Source organism: Candoia aspera, chromosome 1 (assembly GCF_035149785.1).
Source record: "Candoia aspera isolate rCanAsp1 chromosome 1, rCanAsp1.hap2, whole genome shotgun sequence".
Lineage (NCBI taxonomy): Eukaryota > Metazoa > Chordata > Lepidosauria > Squamata > Boidae > Candoia > Candoia aspera.
Window position 1 is genome coordinate 89,256,925 of NC_086153.1, and position 22,105 is coordinate 89,279,029.

The window sequence follows — 22,105 nt, forward strand, 5'->3', positions numbered from 1 at the left end:
TTTATCCTTAGTCATGTTCTATTCATTTCTTCAACGTAAAGTATTACAGTATGCTTTTATTTTCCTTGGAGGTGGATGAAGTAGGAAAAAACAGAACTGACACCTTGTCATGAATTGAAGTCTTCTTCTGTGTTTTAGATTTTTCCTCTTTCGAAGGCAAGTGGTTTCCCAATTAGAGTGACAGAAACAAAGATTACTCAACTCTAATGAAGGAAATATGCAGCTCTCTAGATGAAACAAGGGAGAATATTTCATGTTGCAATGTATTCATTGTCAGCAGCAACTCTTTCCACTCCTGATATCTTCTGGCTTATTTCACCTAGAGAGTTGCCTATTTTCAATTATTCTTTTGCAATATGGTACCCTCTAAGTCTGTTTGGGAGTACAATTCCAGATTTCTCAGTCATGGACCTTTCTGGCTAGGAATTTTTGGAGCTTTGGTCACTGCACATCTAGAGGTTAGGGAAGACTGTTCTAAATTGATTTACAAAGCATTGTTGATCATCTAATTGGTGTGGAAGCAAGAAAAACTCAAATCAGCACTGAAGACCTTTGAAGTTGCAGAATAGGCCAGATAATGGTATTAAAATTCAGTTTTCATTCCTTTTGAATAAGAAGTGAGGATTATCAGTCTTGCTGTACATAATAGTGCTCAGTATTTTTCAGGAAGTACAATTGACAAAGAAAAATACAGCATTCTTAGCATATTTTTCCTTCTAGAACTGCTATATCGAAGTAAGTCATATTAGGCATCTTAATACTTTAAGATCAGCAGATCTCTTACTTTTGCAGATATTTACATCAAATTGGGTGTTTTCTGATTTCTAAGCATCTGAATTTTATTTTTTAAAAAACGTATTTGATTGTGCTCACTAATATAAATAAATATGACCATTTCTTGTAATTTTGTGAACTCTATACAGCATCTGGATGCTCCAGAGACCTGGAAAACTTCTAGTCATCTGTTATCATTTACAATATTCAGCATCAGAGGTTCTCAATTACTACTAGTTCAAAAATTAAGCTAGTCTTTAGGAAGGAGAAAGAACATGTTATTCCCAATCTCTATCCTTGCTTCAGGAACTAGGAACTTCATGCCAGACAGTCTTTAATGTAAGTGTTGGATTTAGCATAGTAAATCTCTAGATGATCACTTGGGTTTTTTTATTGGTGAAACACTGACTGGCCTGGTCAGTGATACTGTCCTATTATGATTTAGTAAGTAGGCCTTTTTGTTTACAACTACAAAAGTGAATGCAACTTAAAGAGGACAAAATTGAACTAGGAAGTCTTTGTATCCTACCTATTGTGGAAAATATACTGACATATATATAATGTCCAACTTTTAAGACAGTTGTAGATGTTTCAAAAGCAATAATGAAGAAATTGTTAGGATTGGCTAATAGGACTATGCAAATCTTTCAAAAGATGTGTTTTAGAATGCATAGAAGTACATTTGAAGTATCTCGTCTTGAACAGTGAAGATAGCTACTTTTTCCCCCAGGGTCATGCAGGTGCTTCAAAAGCTATTCCCAGCTGTCACTGCATGAATTTCCATGCACAGCCACTTCTCTTTGCTGGGAAAAACAATGAACAGAAATGTCTGTGCACGTCCACACGTCAGGAGACAGCTGGAAGCAGCTTTTGAAACAATTGCACAAGAATGAAAAAAGACGTTACATCCAAAGCACTTTTCACAATGTGAAAAGTGCTTTGGTTGTAACCCACACATTCCCAATTGGTTATTAGTACTTTTTCTTATGACTTCCTAAACAGAGCTAAAAAAATTGAACATACAATACCTTAATGACAAATCCTATTGCAGTATTAAGTTTTCTTATGCTAATATTTTTAAATACTTCAGCTTTATTTAGATAATAACTTTTAAAAGAAGCCTGAGACAGTCCTTGCCCAAGCAGTAGAAGGAACTAGTACTCCCTTGTTATGATCACTTCCATACTTAGCATTTGCATTTTACTAAGCTGGCTGCACTATGCTCTGAGGAACTTTCTGGCGAGGTAGCAAACTACATAGAGCTCTGTGTGCCATAGGCACAGTGACTAGGTCCTCTGTGCAACAGATCTGGAAGGCAGTAGGTGAATACTTAACCCCACTTCAGTTACTGATTCTAATCCACAGTTTTATTATGCCTAATAGGCCAGCTCTGAACAGAGTGGTTGGCTCCAGTTTAAAAAAAAAATCACTTTCACAGCTAAGCAATTTTTTTTTTCACTGGTTCAAAATTTAACAATATTCATTATACTATGTTCATTACTGATGTACCAAGACAGGTGCATTATTACTTAAATTAATATTTCCAAGCATTCTTGCATAACAGTAGCTTCCTGTTTTTAAGTACATTTTACTTAATTTATGATCTTGAGCGCATTGCAGCATTTGCATTCATGAAGCAATTTTATGAAAGTTCAGGGGCCACTATTTCTGAAGTACTAAAGTTCACATCTAATTATAAAATACTATGACGATTCACGCCAATATTATCCTTTCATACTCTGCTATTTTACATAGTCTTCCTAACAGAATACCACACCAAACTTTCATTATCTGGAATACTGTAGGATTCATAGACAGGGACAACTAAACTTGTACTGAACTCAGATTTAAAACAATAACACGGGGAAAAGCTGTCCATCAAAGCAATGTTTTTTATTTGCCCATAGAACATAAAGTAGTGCCATCTTAGCATCACACATCTCCCTGAATCTAATGAATCTATTACATGTTTACTGAGGGTGGAGCTCATAGTCTTTAGGATCATAACAATTATTCCCAAACTTTTCAACATATATGAAACCACAGCAGGAGGTCATCTGGAGGTTTTTGCTGGATTGCTATATGGTTCCTTAGCACCCAACTCCAAATAAGCTATCAGAAGCCTTGAACATACCCTAAGTTGATAAGGGGATGGATGAAGTTCAAATTAAAACCTATGTAAATTGGAAACTGGACTTAAAAATGAAGGTTTAGCTTGTTTTGGACAAGCCTGCATTCCCCCTAAGGGAGTAAGTCCACAATCTGGAACTACCCCTTGATCATGAGCTGTCACCAGATTCACAGGTAGCAATTGAGCTAAAGGGCACCATCATACAATTGAGGTTGATGTGTCAACTGCAATCCTTTGTGAGCTGGTCAGATTAACGGTGGCTATCCATGCTGGTCTATTGCCACAAACTCCACATCTTGCTACCACTGACATTGCCACAAACTCCACATCTTGCTACCATCTTGACATTTCTGGACACCAAGTGTCCAGAAATGTCAAGTGGTGCAAAATATGGTGTCTAGGCTGCTAACCAGCACAAGGAGAAGAGATCAAATGATCTCTTTACCAAAATATTGGGACTGAATGCCAATTGCTTACAGGACGTAGTTTAAGGTGGTAGTGTTGACCTTTTAAGCCATATTACTTTTAAGGCCTAACCATCTAATGACGTGTTTCTCTCATTAAAAAACTGTCCAGCAGTTAAGGTCTGGAGGAGGAGCTTTGTGAAGATGCCCCTGCTGCCAGAGATCTGTGGTTCTAACAAGGAGAGAGAACCTTAGCCAGCATTCCTCCCAGGTTATGGAACACATTCCTTCAAGTGTTGCATCTGGCCCCAATCTCTCAGCTTTCAGAAAATCTATAAAAAACATGGCTTTTACCATGGTTGATATTTTTTGATTTCAAAGATTTGTACGTCATTTTAAAGACCCTGAAGCTAAAATATTAACGTTACTGTAGAAGTGTTTTTAAAGTTCCTTTTTGTTTTAGCAACTGTAACTGGAACTTTGTCTTGTGTCGTGCCATTGGGGTAGTATCATTTGAATTCTCCTACCTGGACTATTACAGCAGCAGCTGTCCCTCCTGCTATTAGATTATTTCTATCCACCTGTTTTCTATTTTGCCCTTCTTGTGCTGTGTTTTTTTTTCCCTGGCTATTGTTGTCTTCTGAAAAGAAGGAATTTATCTGTACCAAAAGCAATTCCTTCCTTCTACTTCTCAGAGCAAGTCATCTCCCTTCCCAGTCTTCACATAAATATAATTTAACATTTAATACATGCTTCAAGAAATAAACTTCACCATAATGCCCATTACAGCAAACACAAAGAGGCAGACCAATATCGTTTACTTCTCATTTTGTTCTACTTAATTGCAAATCTAATCCAAACACTGCATACAAATAGAGGAAGCCTAATTCTCCTCCATCCTTCTGTTTGCAAAAAATACAACCACACCTTCAAAGAACTATTGGCACAGACTCACAAATATGGTAAGGTGACAAGGAATAATAACATTGAAGCTATAATTAAAGGCCACTCCTATCAGAACCTCAGAGATGTGCCAAGGAGGGAAATATCCAGCTTATTTCCTTCCTTTGGGGGGATTTCTTTTCCTCCTTTTTTATATAAGTGTTTCATAATCCAGCTATATAACAAAATTGCTCTTACTCTCCGGAACAGATGAAGCTATACTTTGCATTCACAACACACCTTTAGCAGGTACTTCACAAAACTCAACAAACTTCTTAAATGATACTATTTGTGTGTGCAGTTCATATTGAAAGAAGTAATTATAAGATCTATAGGTGCTATTTCTGATAGTTAAGTATGACATTTGTTCAATTCCTATTGCACGGAATTGTCTACAATAAGTCTTAGTAGTATTGAACTCTAGCACCACTTATCATACTGGTGCTGCTACAGCTCTTGCGAAATTCTAGTTCTAGGGCATTATGCAATCACACACAGGCAGAGTGCGTGGTCCTCTGGGAGCCACAAAATGGTGCTAGTTGGCTGCATGCTTCTTAAAGGCCATTGGGTGCCACCCCTGCATTTACTGGGCATCTGATCTGAAAATTGTTGGTTAATAACTTATGAAATGCATTACTGAAAATTAACAAGGAAAAAAATATGATTATTGGTGATAGAAAAAGCATCCAAATAGACCTGTATTGATGCAAAGCATTCATATTTGCTTTATTAATAATATAATTATCTTCAAATACCTTTTGCAAAACCTCCATAAAACCAACCTAAGCATTATCTTCTGAAACACACAGATTTTTAAAAAAGATTTACTAAAGAAACATTCATGGTATCTTACCTGAATTCTGTATGCCCATAAGACTGAGTATGAATAGAAAAAATAAATGTGGCTTCTTTTTCCACTGACAGCACCACATCTGACTTTCATCTGACATCCTATGGAACAAGAAATGAGAAAAATTTAGATAAAGTTACCTTTTTAACATTTCTGACGTATTACAAATCCTCTTTTTCTTTAAAGGGTTGCTTTATTCAATCTATTTCTTCCTGCATTGTATACTCAATATTTGAGGTCCTTTTCTAGATCTCCTAGTCATACAGTTGATAACCACATTAACAATTATTACTTTTTTTTCTTATCTATAACAGAGAAAGGTTATCTGCTGGTCTCCAAATGTTTTGGAATAAAGCTGCTATTCATGAAATACAATTCTAAAGTACTGTTATCTGGATGGTAGTGAAAACAAGCAAATAAGTTACAGTCAAATGTACCAGACCTAAGATTTTTTTTTCCATTGATTTAAATAGGTGACAATATAAGACTGCAATTTAAGGGTGAAATTGCACTTGTGTTCCATCAGCCAGTGGATTAGTGGAAGCCTTGCTAGATCTCACCAACATCACCTAGTTTTACTGTAATATACAAGGGAAAAACAAATAGCTATTCTGATATTTAAAATATCAACTTGGTCCTAACTGCCGCATTAGTATGTGAGGGCCACAGTTGGAGATGAGAACAGAGACAGTAAGTTATGAAGCTATATTTGTTTGGCCAAACATGCTTAAAAGTCCCAAAGGAATGATAGGTTTTTCTCCCTGTATTCTGTTCCGCACATAAACTGAAGATTTTGCATAAATCCATCGGTCGCAGAGCACTTTTGGAACCCTGAGCACATCGCTAACTCTTCTCTTCCTAGGGTCTAACCATGCCCCATTACTACAACTGGGAATTCTAGGACAGAGCTCCTTTTACACACCCACACACACACACAAAAACACATAAAAGTGAAAATGCATACTAGAAATGGGATCTATGTGTCACCATCCTATCTCACATCATTGTTGTTTATTCGTTTAGTCGCTTCTGACTCTTTGTGACTTCATGGACCAGCCCACGCCAGAACTTCCTGTCGGTCGTCAACACCCCCAGCTCCACCAGGGACAGGTCCATCACCTCTAGAATATCATCCATCCACCTTGCCCTTGGTTGGCCCCTCTTCCTTTTGCCTTCCACTCTCCCTAGCATCAACATCTTCTCCAGGCTGTCCTGTCTTCTCATTGTGTGGCCAAAGTATTTCTGTTTTGCCTTGAATATCATTCCCTTAAGTGAGCAGTCTGGCTTTATTTCCTGGAGGATGGACTGGTTTGATCTTCTTGCAGTCCAAGGCACTCTCAGAATTTTCCTCCAACACCACAGTTCAAAAGCATCGATCTTCCTTCTCTCAGCCTTCCTTATGGTCCAGCTCTTGCAGCCATATGTTACTACGGGGAACATCATTGCTTTAACTATGCGGGCCTTTGTTGTCAGTGTGATGTCTCTGCTCTTAACTATTTTATCGAGATTTGTCATTGCTCTTCTCCCAAGGATTAAGTGTCTTCTGATTTCCTGACTGCAGTCAGCATCTGCAGTAATCTTTGCACCTAGGAATACAAAGTTTTTCACTGCTTCTACATTTTCTCCCTCTATTTTCCAGTTATCAATCAAGCTGGTTGCCATAATCTTGGTTTTTTTGAGGTTTAGCTGCAAGCCAGCTTTTGCACTTTCTTCTTTCACCTTCATCATAAGGCTCCTCAGTTCCTCTTCGCTTTCAGCCATCAAAGTGGTATCATGTGCATATCTGAGATTGTTAATGTTTCTTCCAGAGATTTTAACTCCAGCCTTGGATTCCTCAAGCCCAGCTTGTCGCATGATGTGTTCTGCATAAAAGTTGAATAGGTAGGGTGAGAGTATACAGCCCTGCCGTACTCCTTTCCCAATCTTAAACCAGTCTGTTGTTCCGTGGTCTGTTCTTACTGTCGCTACCTGGTCGTTATACAGATTATTCAGGAGGCAGACAAGATGACTTGGTATCCCCATACCGCTAAGAACTTCCCACAATTTGTTATGGTCCACACAGTCAAAGGCTTTAGAATAGTCAATAAAACAGAAATAGATGTTTTTCTGAAACTCCCTGGCTTTTTCCATTATCCAGCGGATATTGGCAATTTGGTCCCTAGTTCCTCTGCCTTTTCTAAACCCAGCTTGTACATCTGGCAATTCTCGCTCCATGAACTGCTGAAGTCTACCTTGCAGGATCTTGAGCATTACCTTACTGGCATGTGAAATGAGTGCCACTGTTCGATAGCTTGAACATTCTTTAGTGTTCCCCTTTTTTGGTATGGGGATATAAGTTGATTTTTTCCAATCTGATGGCCATTCTTGTGTTTTCCAAATTTGCTGGCATATAGCATGCATTACCTTGACAGCATCATCTTGCAAGATTTTGAACAGTTCAGCTGGGATGCCGTCGTCTCCTGCTGCCTTGTTATTAGCAATGCTTCTTAAGGTTCACTCAACCTCACTCTTCAGGATGTCTGGCTCTAGCTCACTGACCACACTATCAAAGCTATCCCCGATATTGTTATCCTTCCTATACAGGTCTTCTGTATATTCTTGCCACCTTTTCTTGATCTCTTCTTCTTCTGTTAGGTCCTTGCCATCTTTGTTTTTGATCTTGCCCATTTTTGCCTGGAATTTACCTCCAATGTTTCTAATTTTCTGGAAGAGGTCTCTTGTCCTTCCTATTCTATTGTCTTCTTCCACTTCCGCGCATTGCTTGTTTAAAAATAATTCCTTATCTCTTCTGACTAACCTCTGGAAGTTTGCATTTAATTGGGCATATCTCCCCCTATCACTGTTGCCTTTTGCTTTCCTTCTTTCTTGGGCTACTTCTAGTGTCTCAGCAGACAGCTATTTTGCCTTCTTGGTTTTCTCTTTCTTTGGATGTATTTTGTTGCCGCCTCCTGAACAATGCTGCCAACTTCTGTCCAGAGTTCTTCCGGGACCCTATCTACTAAGTCCAGTCCCTTAAATCTATTCTTCACCTCCACTGCATATTCCTTAGGAATATTAGTGAGCTCATAACTAGCTGATCTGTGGGGTCTTCCCTAATCTCTTTAGTCTGATCCTAAATTGTGCAAGAAGAAGTTCGTGATCGGAACTACAGTCAGCTCCAGGTCTTGTTTTTACCGACTGTACAGATGTCCGTCACCTTTGGCTGCAAAGGATGTAGTCAATCTGATTTCGGTGTTGTCCATGTATAAAGCCGTCTCTTAGGTTGTTGGAAGAGAGTGTTTGTTATGCAGAGTGAGTTGTCTTGGCAAAATTCTATCAGCCTATGTCCTGCTTCGTTTTGTTCTCCCAGGCCATACTTACCTGTAATTCCAGGTGTCATTTGACTGCCCACCTTAGCATTCCAGTCTCCTGTGATGAAAATAACATCTCTTTTAGGCGTGTCGTCCTTAGGTGCTGCAGATCCTCATAGAACTGCTCTACTTCAGCTTCTTCGGCATTTGTGGTTGGGGCGTATATTTGGATCACTGTGATGTTAGATGGCTTGCCCTGAATTCGAACTGAGATCATTCTGTCGTTTTTTGGATTGTATCCAAGCACTGCTTTAGCCACTTGACTATTAATTATGAAGGCTACTCCATTTCTTCTGTGGTCTTCTTGTCCACAGTAGTAGATCTGGTGGTCATTTGATGTGAAGTGGCCCATTCCAGTCCATTCCAGTTCACTGACGCCCAAAATGTCTATCTTTAATCTTGACATCTCACCAAGAACCACATCCAATTTGCCCTGGCTCATAGATCTTACATTCCAGGTTCCAATGGTGTGTTGATCCTTAGGACATCGGATTCGCCATTCACCACCAGCACCGTCGGCCGTTAGCCGTCCTTTCGGCTTTGAGCTAGCTGCGTCATCACGTCTGGGGCTAGTTGAATTCATCCTCTGTTCCTCCTCAGTAGCATTTTGACCATCTTCCGACCTGGGGGTCTCATCTTCCGATGGTATACCGACATATCTCTGGTTGTACTGATCCATTTAGTTTTCACGGCAAGAATACTGGGGTGGGTTGCCATTAGCTTCCCCAGGGATTGCATTTAGTCTGACCTCTCTGTCATGACCTTTCCGTCTTGGGTGGCCCTTCACGGTTTAGCTCATGGCATCATTGAGGTGCTCAAGCTCCAGCACCACAACAAGGTAACGATCCTTTGCTGAAGTCTCACATCATACACAGTCTTTAAGTAAATGTATTATCTCTCTCTCTCTCTCTCTCTCTCTCTCTCTCTATCTATCTATCTATCTATCTATCTATCTATCTATCTAATTTGTAGCCCATCTCACAGAAAAGCAACTCTGGGCGGCTTACAACAATCCAATAAAAACAACACATACATAAACAATCAGTATAAAAATATAAAAATCAATGTTAAAAGATAACTATGATAAAAAAAACCAAATATACAAACCCTAGGCAAGAGAGAATAAGGATAGCTAACTCAGCAATGGAGCCATCTAAGCATGTCTCCAGTTCCCTGGGAGCCCCAGGCCTGGTGACATAACCATGCCTTGAGAGATTTCCAAAAGGTCAAAGCTAATGGAGCTTTGGATGGAGCTAATCTAATACTGGGGGGAAGAATGTTCCACAAGGCGGGCGCCACAGCAGAGAAGGCCCGATGCCTGGGACCCACCAAATATACATCCCTCGCTGATGGTACTCTCAGCATGCCTTCTCTGCTAGATCTGATGGGGTGGGCTGCTGTAATCAGGGAGATGCAGTCCCTCAGATAACCCGGTCCCATGCCATGAAGGGCTTTAAAGGTTAAAGCAATCCTGGACCGAGAAGCAAACTGGCAATCAATGCAGCTCATGGAGCAGAGGTGTAACATGTGCTATTCTAGGAGAGCACATAACTGCCCATGCTGCTGCATTTTGTACCAGCTGAAGCTTCTGGATATCTTCAAGAGCAGCCCTGTGTAGAGCACATTACAGTGGTCCAATCTGGAAGTGACTAGGACACGAATGACTGTAAGCAGGGTCTGGTGGTCCAGGAACTGGTGCACAAGACAAAGCTATGCAAGGGCCCTCCTAGGCATGACTGTCACAGCAGGAGTCATGAGTCTAGGAGAACCCCTAGATTGCGCATCAGGTCTGTCAGGGTTAGTACCACCCCATCCAGCTCCAAGATGGCAAAGTCCCAGAACCAGTGGGCCCCAAAACCCAGAGCCACTCAGTCTTGCCAGGGTTCAGCTGAAGTGTGTTGTTCACCATCCAGACCCTCACAGCCTCCAGGCACTGGGATAAGACATTCATGGCATCACTTAATTCACCAGGGGTAGAGATACATAATTGGGTATCATCAGTATACTGATGATACCTCACTCCATGGCGATGGATGAGCTCATCCAGCTGACTCATGTAGATGTTAAAAAGGAAAGGGGAAAGCGCCAAACCCTGTGGAATCCCACTCAGTAGGGGCCAAGAGCAGGACCTCTCCTCCCCAATCAACACTGACTGGAATCGGCTCTGAAGAAAGGAGGCAAACCAGCACACTGTGCTGCCCACCCCAATCCTCTGAGCCGATCCAGGATACCATGGTCAATGGTATCGAAAGCCCCTGAGAGGTCAAGTAGGGCAAGGATGGAAGCACAGCCCCAATCCCACCATACCAGAGTTTATCCAAAAGCAGACCAATGCCGTTTCCATCCTATACCTGGGTCTGAATCCTGACTGATAATCTGTTTCCTCCAAGGCCCTCTGAAGCTGTTGTGCAACCACCTTCTCCACCACCTTCCGCAAGAAAGGGAGGTGAGATACTGGACAAATATGGTCCAGTATGCTGGGATCCGGCGATGGCTTCTTGAGAAGAGGGCAGACCAAGGCCTCTTTAAGAGGTAGAGGAACAACCCCCTCACTCAAATAAGAATTAACCATAGCTTAAACCCACTCACACGACCCCAACCCAGTCGCTTTAACCATCCAGGAGGGGCATGGATTCAAAGAGCAGGTGGCCGAGCTCACAGACCTAAGGACCCTGTCCATTTCCACAGTATCAAACCATCCCCAGGAAAGGCAAGGCAAACCATTCCCTTAACCGGGCAAGACTCCTCCCCAGGCATCTCCTCTGGACCAAAGCAAAGCCAGCATCCAACTGGGAACAAATCTGAGCAACTTTATTTGACAGATGCTGCACAAATTCCTCCGCACACCCCTGTAAGCGGTTCCCCATGTCCTCTTTACCCAAGAGGGCTCGTGTCACCCAAAATAGACCTGTGGGGCGGCAATCTGTGGATGCAATGAGGGTGGAGAAGTACTTACCTTAAGGGAGGAGAAATATTTACTTAAGGTTAAATATGTCATGCAAACTGGATGACATTTGCAAGAACCAGAATTTGAAACCAAAGCTAGTCATCATTACACATTAATTGCAATCTCCATGAAGTAAGCAAGATCACAATTACCAACAGGGAAGAGGAAGCTGAGATGTACATACCACTCCTTTTCTTTAAGTTCCTTTTGTACATCCAGGTTCAGAGACAGTGTGCTGTAATTGGTGACTACTGCAGGTTCAGTAGTATAGGAACTACCCCATTGCATGCAGGCCAGGAGAGAATCACACTATGATTAACAAAAGAGGCAGGCCAACACGCTTCCGCCATCGGGGTATCAGACCATTTGCTCTAGGATGACTCTTGTATCCATGCATCTACTGTGGAAAAAGCTACACAACAGTGACTAACGTTGAATTAGAGCCAGGGGACATTTGCCTTTCACAATTCAGTCCAAAATATTTCTTCCCAAAGTGTGATAACAGGGTTTTAAAGTAACCTTCACTGATTTCAGTGGAAAGCTGTATTAAAGTCCTATTGGCATATAGGTGTTATAGGCCAGTGGCCAATATTCATTACCTGCATTCTGTAATATCTAAGACAAGATTACTAATTTATTAAATACTTTCATCTTACATTAATATTAATCCCATATAAGTAGCCATATTTCATCAGGTTCATGAGAACTGTGCCTACGTGAGAAAGGGAATATGAAGTAAATCAATGGGAGTACTAGATCTTCTGAGAATATCTGAGTTTCCTCACAGAGTGTCCTAACAGCCAGGAACCACGCTGAGACAAGGAACAGGTCTCTAGTGTTTTATTGTTGCTACATAACAGGGAACTCCTAACAAACTGAAGAAGCGTGGGAAAAACCCAGACATATAAACCCCAAAGGTTAAGGCGGGCCCGATCGGTGTCTCTTGGAATGGCTGACCAATTCCTCAGTGCTATGCATGCGCTTTACAGCCTGGATGGGAGCCCCCTGCTCGCCATCCTTACTCATGACACAGAGAGTGCAATGTCCTCCAGATGCCTTACCAGTTCCATGCATCCTTCTGGAATCAGGAAAGATCTAATCCAAAACATCAGTAAAACAAGAAGTTGTTTTGGGATTAATCTGTGTGTGTGGAAAGTATCTTCTTTTGGTTTTTCTTTTCAGACAAAAGCAAACATTTTACTGGGATCTAACATTTCTAATGCAACTTGCTCTTCCCTAGATAATGGCACAGGGATTTTCTTAAACAAATTAATTCCTTAGAAGGGACAGAAAAATGTCTATGTAAAAGGTAAAAGTGCAAACAAGAGCAGTTTCATTTTAGTTAAGAATTAAATTTCCTGTTATTGATTTTTCATACATAAGTAGCTGGTTAATCAATCACATTTTTCTTTACTGAATGCATGTTTTAAATTATCAGCTCATAAAGTGACTCATCTTTCTGATGAGCAGTAACATTAAACTTAATAGCACTGATGATGATCCTACATTACTTGTGGCTCTGAAACATAAAAAGCTCTTTGATGAAGCCAGACACTCTAAAATAACCAGATTAGCACACAACAAAATGATTGTCCTGCAAGTCAGTGCAATTGCAAATAAATCCTTGCTAAAGTTTCTGAAAACGAGATACCAGAGATCCATAATGAATAGTTAATAAGTGAACACATATTCTGAATTCTTTACTAGATGAAGAAGTTTGCCTTCTCTTAGCCTCATTTCTTTCTATATGTGGATAATACTGAAATACCCTACAGAGAGTCTAAGAATATTAACTAAGAAAATATGGCTAAGGAAAGCTTTACATTTTAAGGATGGGCTGTACTATGACCCTAATTCTGTAAATCAAAATATCTTATCTGCCCAGAAAAACCCAAATGTTACTGTACATTATTCCACAGCTATAATTCTCAGCTAAGCCAAATGGGGCAAATACAGACTCCATTTTGAATATCAGAGCGTCATCCATTTTCAATCAATCCTACTTAAAGAAATGTTTTCTCACCTTGAAAGAGAAATTAAGCCTATTAAAAATTATTCTAAGTTCCTGCAATTCTTATGTACCTGTAAAGTAGCCCTTAAAACAAATACGTTGTATTAGATTTTACTATTATAATAAAAATTCTTAATAATATATAGTATATATATACATACAGTATATATCACAAATATGAAATAAAGCATAGGTATAAAGTCAATTAAAAGAACTAGGCAATATTTTATAGCTACTGAAGACGAGAGACAGGATCGCACTCAATCCTCTAACTTAAATCTAGCATTTAACTCAAATTATATTGGTTTTACGCTGTTTCATATAAATGTCTAGAACTCCACACATATCTGGAACTAATCCCAATTCCAAAACAAATATTGTAAGAACTTTTCTCCAATTAGTTAATGTCTCTTCTCCTCCCCACATCCTACATCACCCCAACCATCATTCTGTGTCTCTAAGATGTAAACATTTTTATTTTTCTCTCTATAGCAATCTTCTTATATCAGTTTAAATGTGGAGAGAAGGGAGATGATCAGAATGTACTCTATCCAGAAATCCATGTTGGAATAACTTAAAGACAATTTGTCCCGTAAAAATAGATTGAAATATCCTCATAGTTTGACCAGATTGAGTATTGAGGACCAGATATATTAAATTGCTCAAACAAACCTATTCAATTCTATTTTCTGTTCTGGAACCTTTTTAACACGAAGTCTACCGTAGGCTGTAACTTAAATCTTTTCATTATATAATAGTTTTAAATACAGTACTCCCACAGTTCATTTTGTCTCTTTCCCCATTCCTCTTCTAAGTCCCTTCTCTTCCTGTCTGCTGGAGTATCTCTTGGGATTTGTAATACTGCAACATCCTCTGTTATAACCATAAGTTGCTCCTTCTACCAGCTACTACTACTGTCACCAGTACCCATCAGGGGTGCTCTTTTTCCCTCAATTGCTACTGCAGCCACCAGTGACCAACTGTGGTTCTCAGACAGCAAAAGTGTGTAATATGAATGTAAGCCACAATAATCATCAGTGATCAGACACAAAACAGTTCACGTTATTCTCAGCAAAACATGAGATTTATTTAGATGCTGTTGAACTGCAGTGCAGCATACATTTGGCTTAGGAACTTATAAACTTCTTAGTGATTTAGCGAAGGAAGGAAGGAAGGGAGGGAGGGGACAAACTATGCAGAAGTTCCATTAATATTTTGTTTTTAACTAGAGTACTCTGAGCTTTATGGCTGTGTTCTGAGTTATAGTCTACTGATCTAAAAAAATATGCTCTAAATCCAACATGTACATAGAATTCATATCTATGAACTGAGTAGCTTCCCATGATTTTATTTTTTTCCAAGACATTCTGAATATGGAGGCCTAGGCCAGAGAGATAGCAGTCAGATATGATCACAATAATGATAGGGATAAAGCCCAAAACAGGTCCTATATCTGGTAAGTGTAATTATTCAAGGATGCTCTTTATTATTTATTAGCATTGGAACCATGCAGAATCCCCTGGAAGTATTTTCTTTTAAATAGAGTTTGATGATCAATTTTAAATGCTGTCAGTAACAAGGAAAACAGTCTACAAGAAACTGGGTAAGAAATATCCAGGGATGGATGGATGGATGGATGGATGGATGGACAGACAGACAGACAGATGATAGATATCAAATCAACATTTTATATCTGGACAATATTTAGGCTTATCACTGCTTTTAGGAAAGTGCCATAATTTGCCTTAATTTAAATCCCTCTTTTCATCGGATACAAACGGCAGTATAAATGTTGTAGCCTTGAAGGATCAAGGCAGTTGAAATGAATCATTAATCTTAAATCCCATTATTTTAATGCACATATATTGCTGATTAAGCAATTTGTAAGGCAGTAAGACACATTACAAAAATTGAAAGGAATTAGAGAGATGACTGTTTAGCACTACTGTGATATCAACATGACGTACTGCTATAGAGAGCTCTATACAACTCTCTAAAATGGCATGCAACAAAGCCTGACTTTGGAAAGATTAATGAATAGAATGAGTGATAAGTTTCCATGGTTTCATTCATATAATTATGGCCTTGCATGACTATCCATCAGAACTACTAGAATTTATGCAGCTGCCTACTAAAAATGAAATTTCAGCAAATATGGACTTCCTCTTGAACACCAACTTTTGCTGACAGTACACAGAGGATATAGAAAAAATTGCTGCCTCAGTTGGTTTTTTTAAAAAAAGGATGGACTTTGCAACTTCCAAGATACTTTGGGGCAAATCAACAACAAACAAAATCAAATGTAATACAAGGATGTTACCATTAAGGGTACTTGAGGTATTAACCATTACTACTAATACTGTATAAATGATAAACTGAATTCACTTCAACTGGAGTACTAAAGTTTTATCATTAATAATCAGGAATTAAATCAAATTAATTATATAATTTAATTAATTTTAATGACTGCTACGTATTGGTTGCACAGATGTTTTTCCATATTAGCCCAAGGGTTTAACAGTTATTATAATGCAATCTTACCTAATTTCACCATCACAACAATCTGTATTAAAGTATCATGTCCCATCTTCAAAGTCAACTCTTCATTTAATCTACTATCAGTCAGCAGACTAATGAGATGTTATGTACAACATTCACTTATCCAATGCACATTTACTCAGAAACATGTATACTTTTCAATTCAGTTTATTCCTCATTAAGTGTAACAGGATATCAGGTCAAGATTTTTTTCCTTAACCTATCCCAGTGCTTGTAATTACCCCCCACCACCCAAAATCATGGTAGCTAGATACAAAGAACGACAAAAATAACATCCAATATCCAATATCATCCAACATTATATTATATTTTAATATATTTATATTTTTATGTCATTGATATTGTTGTATATTATTGTGTATTATATTGTGGCTGAATGTTTTTATTGTGAACCGCCCAGAGTCCCTCCTTGTGGGGAAGATGGACGGTGATAAATTTGATAGATAGATAGATAGATAAATAAATAAATAAATAAATAAATAAATAAATATCAGCCCTCCCCTTCAATATGTCACTTACATTCACAACATCCCCTTTCTTACACTAGTGTAAATATTATCTGTGCCATTTTACATCTGCCCATTCCATAATATCTGTACCACCTGTTTCTCTTTAGATAGTAATCACATTCATATTCATGGGTGTCAATCTAGCCATTTCCACTTTATAGTAAAGTTTTTAAAATACTATATGTGCCCCATCTTTACCTTTCCTTGCAAATTATTAAGAATTATTAATCGTTTTTTTTTGTTTTACTGTTTTATGATTGTTTTATTGTTACTGGTTTTATTGTTGTTGTGAGCTGCCCAGAGTTGCTTAAGATGGGTGGCCAATATAAATCTTTTAAATAAATAAATAAATAAATTTGATCAATATGATGGATGTAGCACAAAAATACTACTTTTTAAGATTAATTTCAGCAACTTAGACTTCTAATCCAAACCAGACAGACTGTGAAGCAAATTTCTCACAGGAAAACTTATTTATGAAAATGATCCTCTGTAGTTTGCTCTGTTAAAAGTGCCTAGGCAGTATAGACAAAATGGGACAGTATATTTTTCCACATGATTTCCCTTGTTCCTTACTTTCTTGCTCCCAACTATGTATTTTCACTTGACACTTAGCAATTATCAACCCAGAGCAAAAGTGATGAGCAACTTCTGTCACTATGCAGGATTGTAAAATATACTGTAGAAATAAGTTAGACCAGCCACTAGGAAAGTTAAATGCATAATCATTCAAATCCAATTAGCATGATAATTTCTCCCCAAGATAGAGAAAAAGATCTCTCACTGGCAACCTATCAATCAGAGAACGATGAAAGCATAAAGGTGGTGAGTATCTTCTGTTAGGAAGTTGCCTGTTCCTCTTTTTGGCAGAGCACCTTTCTGGCTGGAATTATTTCTTCGTAAAATATTTATAAAACAGTTTATTCCCATCTTCTCTCAGATAAAGCATGGGGTTTAAACTACACCTCAACCAAAGATTTAGCTGGGATGTGAATTTATGCATCAGAGGGCTAAAGGTTTTTGCTGCTTTTATGAACTTTCCATCAAGCAGTAGTGCAAATGTGTATGAAAAAGCAAAAACAAGTCATTATAACTATTACTTTAAATCTACAAGGTGAATTCATGATTTTTTTTAAATAATTAAAAAAAACTTTTCCTGTGATCATTTAAAGTCCAATCTCAGCTTTCAAATAATTCAGATCCTGCTAAGTCTGTTCATTTGGGGCTTTAAAAAAAAAACAACCTGCTCTTCATACAGCTAGCCTTTTTGGCCCTACTTTTTTCTCTTTCATAAGAGTCACCGGCTCTGTCCACCCTGAACCGCAAACGACCAACCTTTATCCAAATTCCTAAGAAGGAAAAAAGAAGCGGTAGGGTGCTAACTCCTTTGGCCGGAATGTACCGTGCAAGGATAATGCATATGAAACCCAAACCTATTCGGTTCTCTGGCGCTGGCAAGGAAACGGAGACAGATTCACAAGGAAAAGAGGGAAATGGAAGAAAAAAAGATGGGGAACGAAGAGTGCTTCCGTTCAGTAAAGACAAGTGCCGAGACAGAAACGTACATGTTGACATTACTTGGTTTCAGTCAGCATCCTCTGGTGTTGGGATTCTTCTTTTTCCCCCTCCTCGGCTTCCTTGTGGTCCTCGTCTAGCGCCGGGCTTGTAGAAAAGTTCACGAGGGATGGTCCATCTCCCTCGTTTCCACCACCTTCGTTTCGACGCGCAAGGTCTGGGACCTGGCGAAGGCGAAAAAGGAAAGGGGGGAAAAGCGCCGGGTCTCTTTGCCCCCTCCCTCTCCAAAATCTCTTCAAAACTTCGAGACAAACTCGGGTAGGCAGTAACGGTGGCCAACCGAGCAATTTCTCCCGCTGCTGCTGCTGCGCCTTTCGGACAGAGGAGAAGCCACACAACCTGGAAAGGAGTTTTCGCGACTCAGCGCCCCGTTCCCGCCCAGTCGGGCGCTTCCCGCGCAAGGTCTGGAAAGCGAAAAGCCTGCGCTGCTTGGGGCTTCCACGTGGCCCCCGCGCCTGGCGAGAGTCCCCGCGCCGCTCCGGCTGGGTTCGGCGGGCGACCGCCTCTCACCTCTAGGGGCCGGGTTACAACTCTGAGCCCCACCCCGAAGTGACGGCGGGGGCGGAAAAGGGAGGGAAGGCATCCCAAAGTTTTCGAGCTGCGAGCGTTGCCCTGCTCACGCGCATGATTCACTTCGCCCGTGCCCGAGAGCAGTCATTAATTCCAATTAATCTCTTGTCCCTCATTATCGCTAGCACACTAAACTGTGCGTACAGGGAGTGTGGGGGGGGGGGCGGAATCTAATTTTTACTAAATGAAGAAATTGGTTAAAAGAGGTGGCCTTCACTCGGGGCAATCTACCTCCAGTCTGCTTTCCTCCAAAAACAGTAGATCAATGTTTCTCAATCTTGGTCACTTTAAGATGTGTAGACTTCAACTCCCAGAATTCCCCACCCAGCGTGGGAATTCCCCGGTCCCGTGGGAATTCTGGGAGGTTGAAGTCCACACATCTTAAAGTTGCCAAAGTTGAGAAACGCTGCAGTAGACGGTGTTCTAGTTACAGTACTGTCAGCTAGTCTAGTAATGTCTGGTTACAGGAGTTGAAGAGCAGATCTGGAGGGTATCAGGTGCAGAAAGCCACCCTGAGACCTCATTCACTCTTTACGTTCACCACCTTATGGTGGCAAGGTGAGCTGCCCCTGAGCCTTTTACTTGTAACCCGCGAGAAGAAATACAGTGGGTGAGCTGTTCTCATTCCAGTAATGCTATGCAAAGTCAGGCATAATTAGAACAGTTCCTTGTGAATCTTTAGATGTGCCTTTCCCATTTGCGCCTGAATATGGCACAAACATGTCCTGGCAATATCTTTTTCTTGCCATGCCCAATGACATTCATCCACCCATGAATAAGACAGGATGAAGTCATCGGTGGCTGTACTTGTGTTAAAGTGGAACTTCCCCTTCATTCTGTCCCTATCTCAGGGCAGCCTCAACGTTTTAAAATTTCTCTAGGCTTTATCAGCCATTACTTTGGAGGGAAGTCAGATTGCAGTGATTTGAAAAAGAGGCAATAGAAGGATTGGGCATTGGAACAGCAAATATGTCTGCATATATATTTTTGAAGGACAGGGAGTACTTCAACTCATATAATAAATCTGAGGAGATTCCATACAAGGGAAAAGGATTAAAATGTCAAGATGGCACCCCCAATCTGGTATTGAAGCCACACCCCTTTTGTGTGTGTGTGGTTGTGGCTGCCATTTTGACTTTTTTGACCCCCCGGAAACCACTCATGGAATCAAATGAAGCAGATCTGTTGTTCTGTGATATTGCACTATACTGACATGTGAAAAATAAGCACACCCCATGTAAAGTTTTTTCTTTTTTAACGTATGTGGACATACCAATATTTTACCTTCATTCAAACAGTATATAAAGGTGATGCAACTGAACAAAAAAAAACCTATGAAAAATTGACTTTGCAAGCATTTATTCACCAAAAAGGTTAACAGATTTGCCATTTCTTTCTGTGGAAAAAGTAAGTACACCCTTGGCTCTAATATCTGGTATTACCCCCTTTGGGGTGTTCCTTACAACTGTATACCAGACTCTGACATTAACTGGGAGGGTTTTTTTTTTCCACTCCTTCCTACAGAACTTCTTCATTGCTCTGCAGCGTTTGAGAGGTTTCTTGCATGTACAGCATGTTTCAAATCACCCCACAGCATCTTGATGGGATTTAGATCCAGGCTTTGACTTGGCCAGTCTATTTCTTTTTCTTTTTTCTTATTTTTTTCCCAGCCATTCCTTGCTAGATTCACTGAAAATGTTATGGTCACTGTCATGTTGCAAGGCCTACTTTTGGCTGAGCTTCAGTCTTCTGACAGATCATCTCACATTATCCTCAAGCACCCTCTGATTAGATGAAGAATTCATAGTGGATTTTTTCTCAAACCGTAACATTTCAACCGCTGTGCTTTACAGTTGACATCAGGTTCTTCTAGTGAAATGCTGCCTTTGGTTTTCACCAAACATGTCTGGCCAAATAACCCTATCTTTGCCTTGCCTGTCCAGAGTTCATTGTTCCAGAAGTCCTGGTCTTTGCCAAGGTGTTCATGAGCAAACTTTAGTGTTGCCTGATGTTCTTTCTGGACAGCAAAGGTTTCCTCCTGTCCTACCTCCCATGGAGATCTAATTTGTGTGGCTTCCTTTTAATGGTGGACTCGTGCATTTTGACATCAGTAGTGGCGAGAACTACCTGTAGGTCATATGTCGAAATTCTGGGGTTCTTAGACACTTCTTTTAGCATCCTGCGTTCTGCTCTTGGGCTGAACTTGCTGGGACAGCTTGGCCTCGGCAAGCTGGCAGTTGTTTGAAATCTTCTCCACTTGTAGATGATCTTCCACGCAATGGAATAATTGATGCCCAGTTGTTTGGTAATTCTTTCAAATCCCTTCCCAGAACCATAGGCATCTATATCCTTGTTTTTGAAGGCCTCAGGGAGCTTTTTCAGTCTAGGCATGGTGATGCTACACACTTCAACAACAAAGAGCAAATCGCACTAAATGTCTGAGGTTTAAATAAGACAGGTCCCTCCCAGAACCTCTCTAACAATGTTCTAATCATTTGCACCTGATCTGCTGCACCCGATTGTAATTTTAGGTATTCCAGGTAGTGAGAAATGTAGGGGAGCACTTCCTTTTTCCAAATGTGAAATTTGCATTAATTAATTTATTATTATTATTTATTTATTAATCAAATTTATCACCACCCATCTCCCAAAAGGGACTCTGGGCGGTTTACAATAAAACATACATAAAAATATAAAACAGTAAAACACTTTAATACATAATACAATAAATATAATAAAAACCTCGATGGCTGGAAGCTCTCTGTGATTTGCAAGGAGAGCAGGGTCCTTCTAAGAAACTAACCATCCCCAGGAATGGCTACTCTCTCTCCCGCCCCAGGCATAGAGAACCAGGTCTTTAGCTATTTCCTAAAGTCCAGGAGGGAGGGAGCCAATCTCACTTCCAGGGGAAGGATATTCCAAAGGGCAGGTGCTATTGCAGAGAAGGCCCGCCTCCTGGACCCCGCCAGATGGAATTCTCTTGCAGACGGGGTCCGAAGCATGCCCTCTCTGCATGACTGGGTGGGAAGGGTTGATGTGATGGGAAGGAGACAGTCCCTTAGGTAACCTGGACCCGTGCCATATAGAGCTTTAAAGGTGATAACCAACACCTTGAATTGGACCTGGAAGCATACTGGCAACCAATGCAGTTCACGGAGCAAAGGAGTTCCCAAGATCATCCACGCGGCTGCATTTTGGACCAGCTGTAGCTTCCAGGTACTCTTCAAGGGTAGCCCCATGTAGAGCGCATTGCAGTAGTCTATATGGGAGATAACTAGGGCATGAGTGACCATTCGAAGGGCCTCCAGGTCCAGGAAAGGGAGTAACTGGCACACAATGCGAAGTTGTGCAAAGGCCCTCCTAGCCACGGCTGCCACCTGCTCTTTGAGCAGGAGCCGTGAGTCCAGGAGGATCCCCAAGTTATGCACCGGGTCTGTCTGGGGCAGTGCAACCCCATCCAGAACTAAAGATGACAATTTCCCA

At 40.3% G+C, this 22,105-nt stretch overlaps 1 protein-coding gene across 1 annotated transcript in view; it reads right to left on the reverse strand.

The window, feature by feature from the left end:
* Positions 1-21,013, reverse strand: part of ADGRG6 (adhesion G protein-coupled receptor G6) — a 112,055-nt gene extending 91,042 nt beyond the window's left edge. The window contains exons 1-3 of the mRNA XM_063294338.1: positions 20,750-21,013; positions 18,056-18,216; positions 15,951-16,039 (exon numbers count right to left, since the gene is read on the reverse strand). Coding sequence (XP_063150408.1) covers positions 15,951-16,039; positions 18,056-18,216; positions 20,750-21,013 — 514 coding nt within the window. The remainder of the gene's footprint in view (positions 1-15,950; positions 16,040-18,055; positions 18,217-20,749) is intronic.
* Between the last annotated feature and the right edge of the window lie 1,092 nt (positions 21,014-22,105).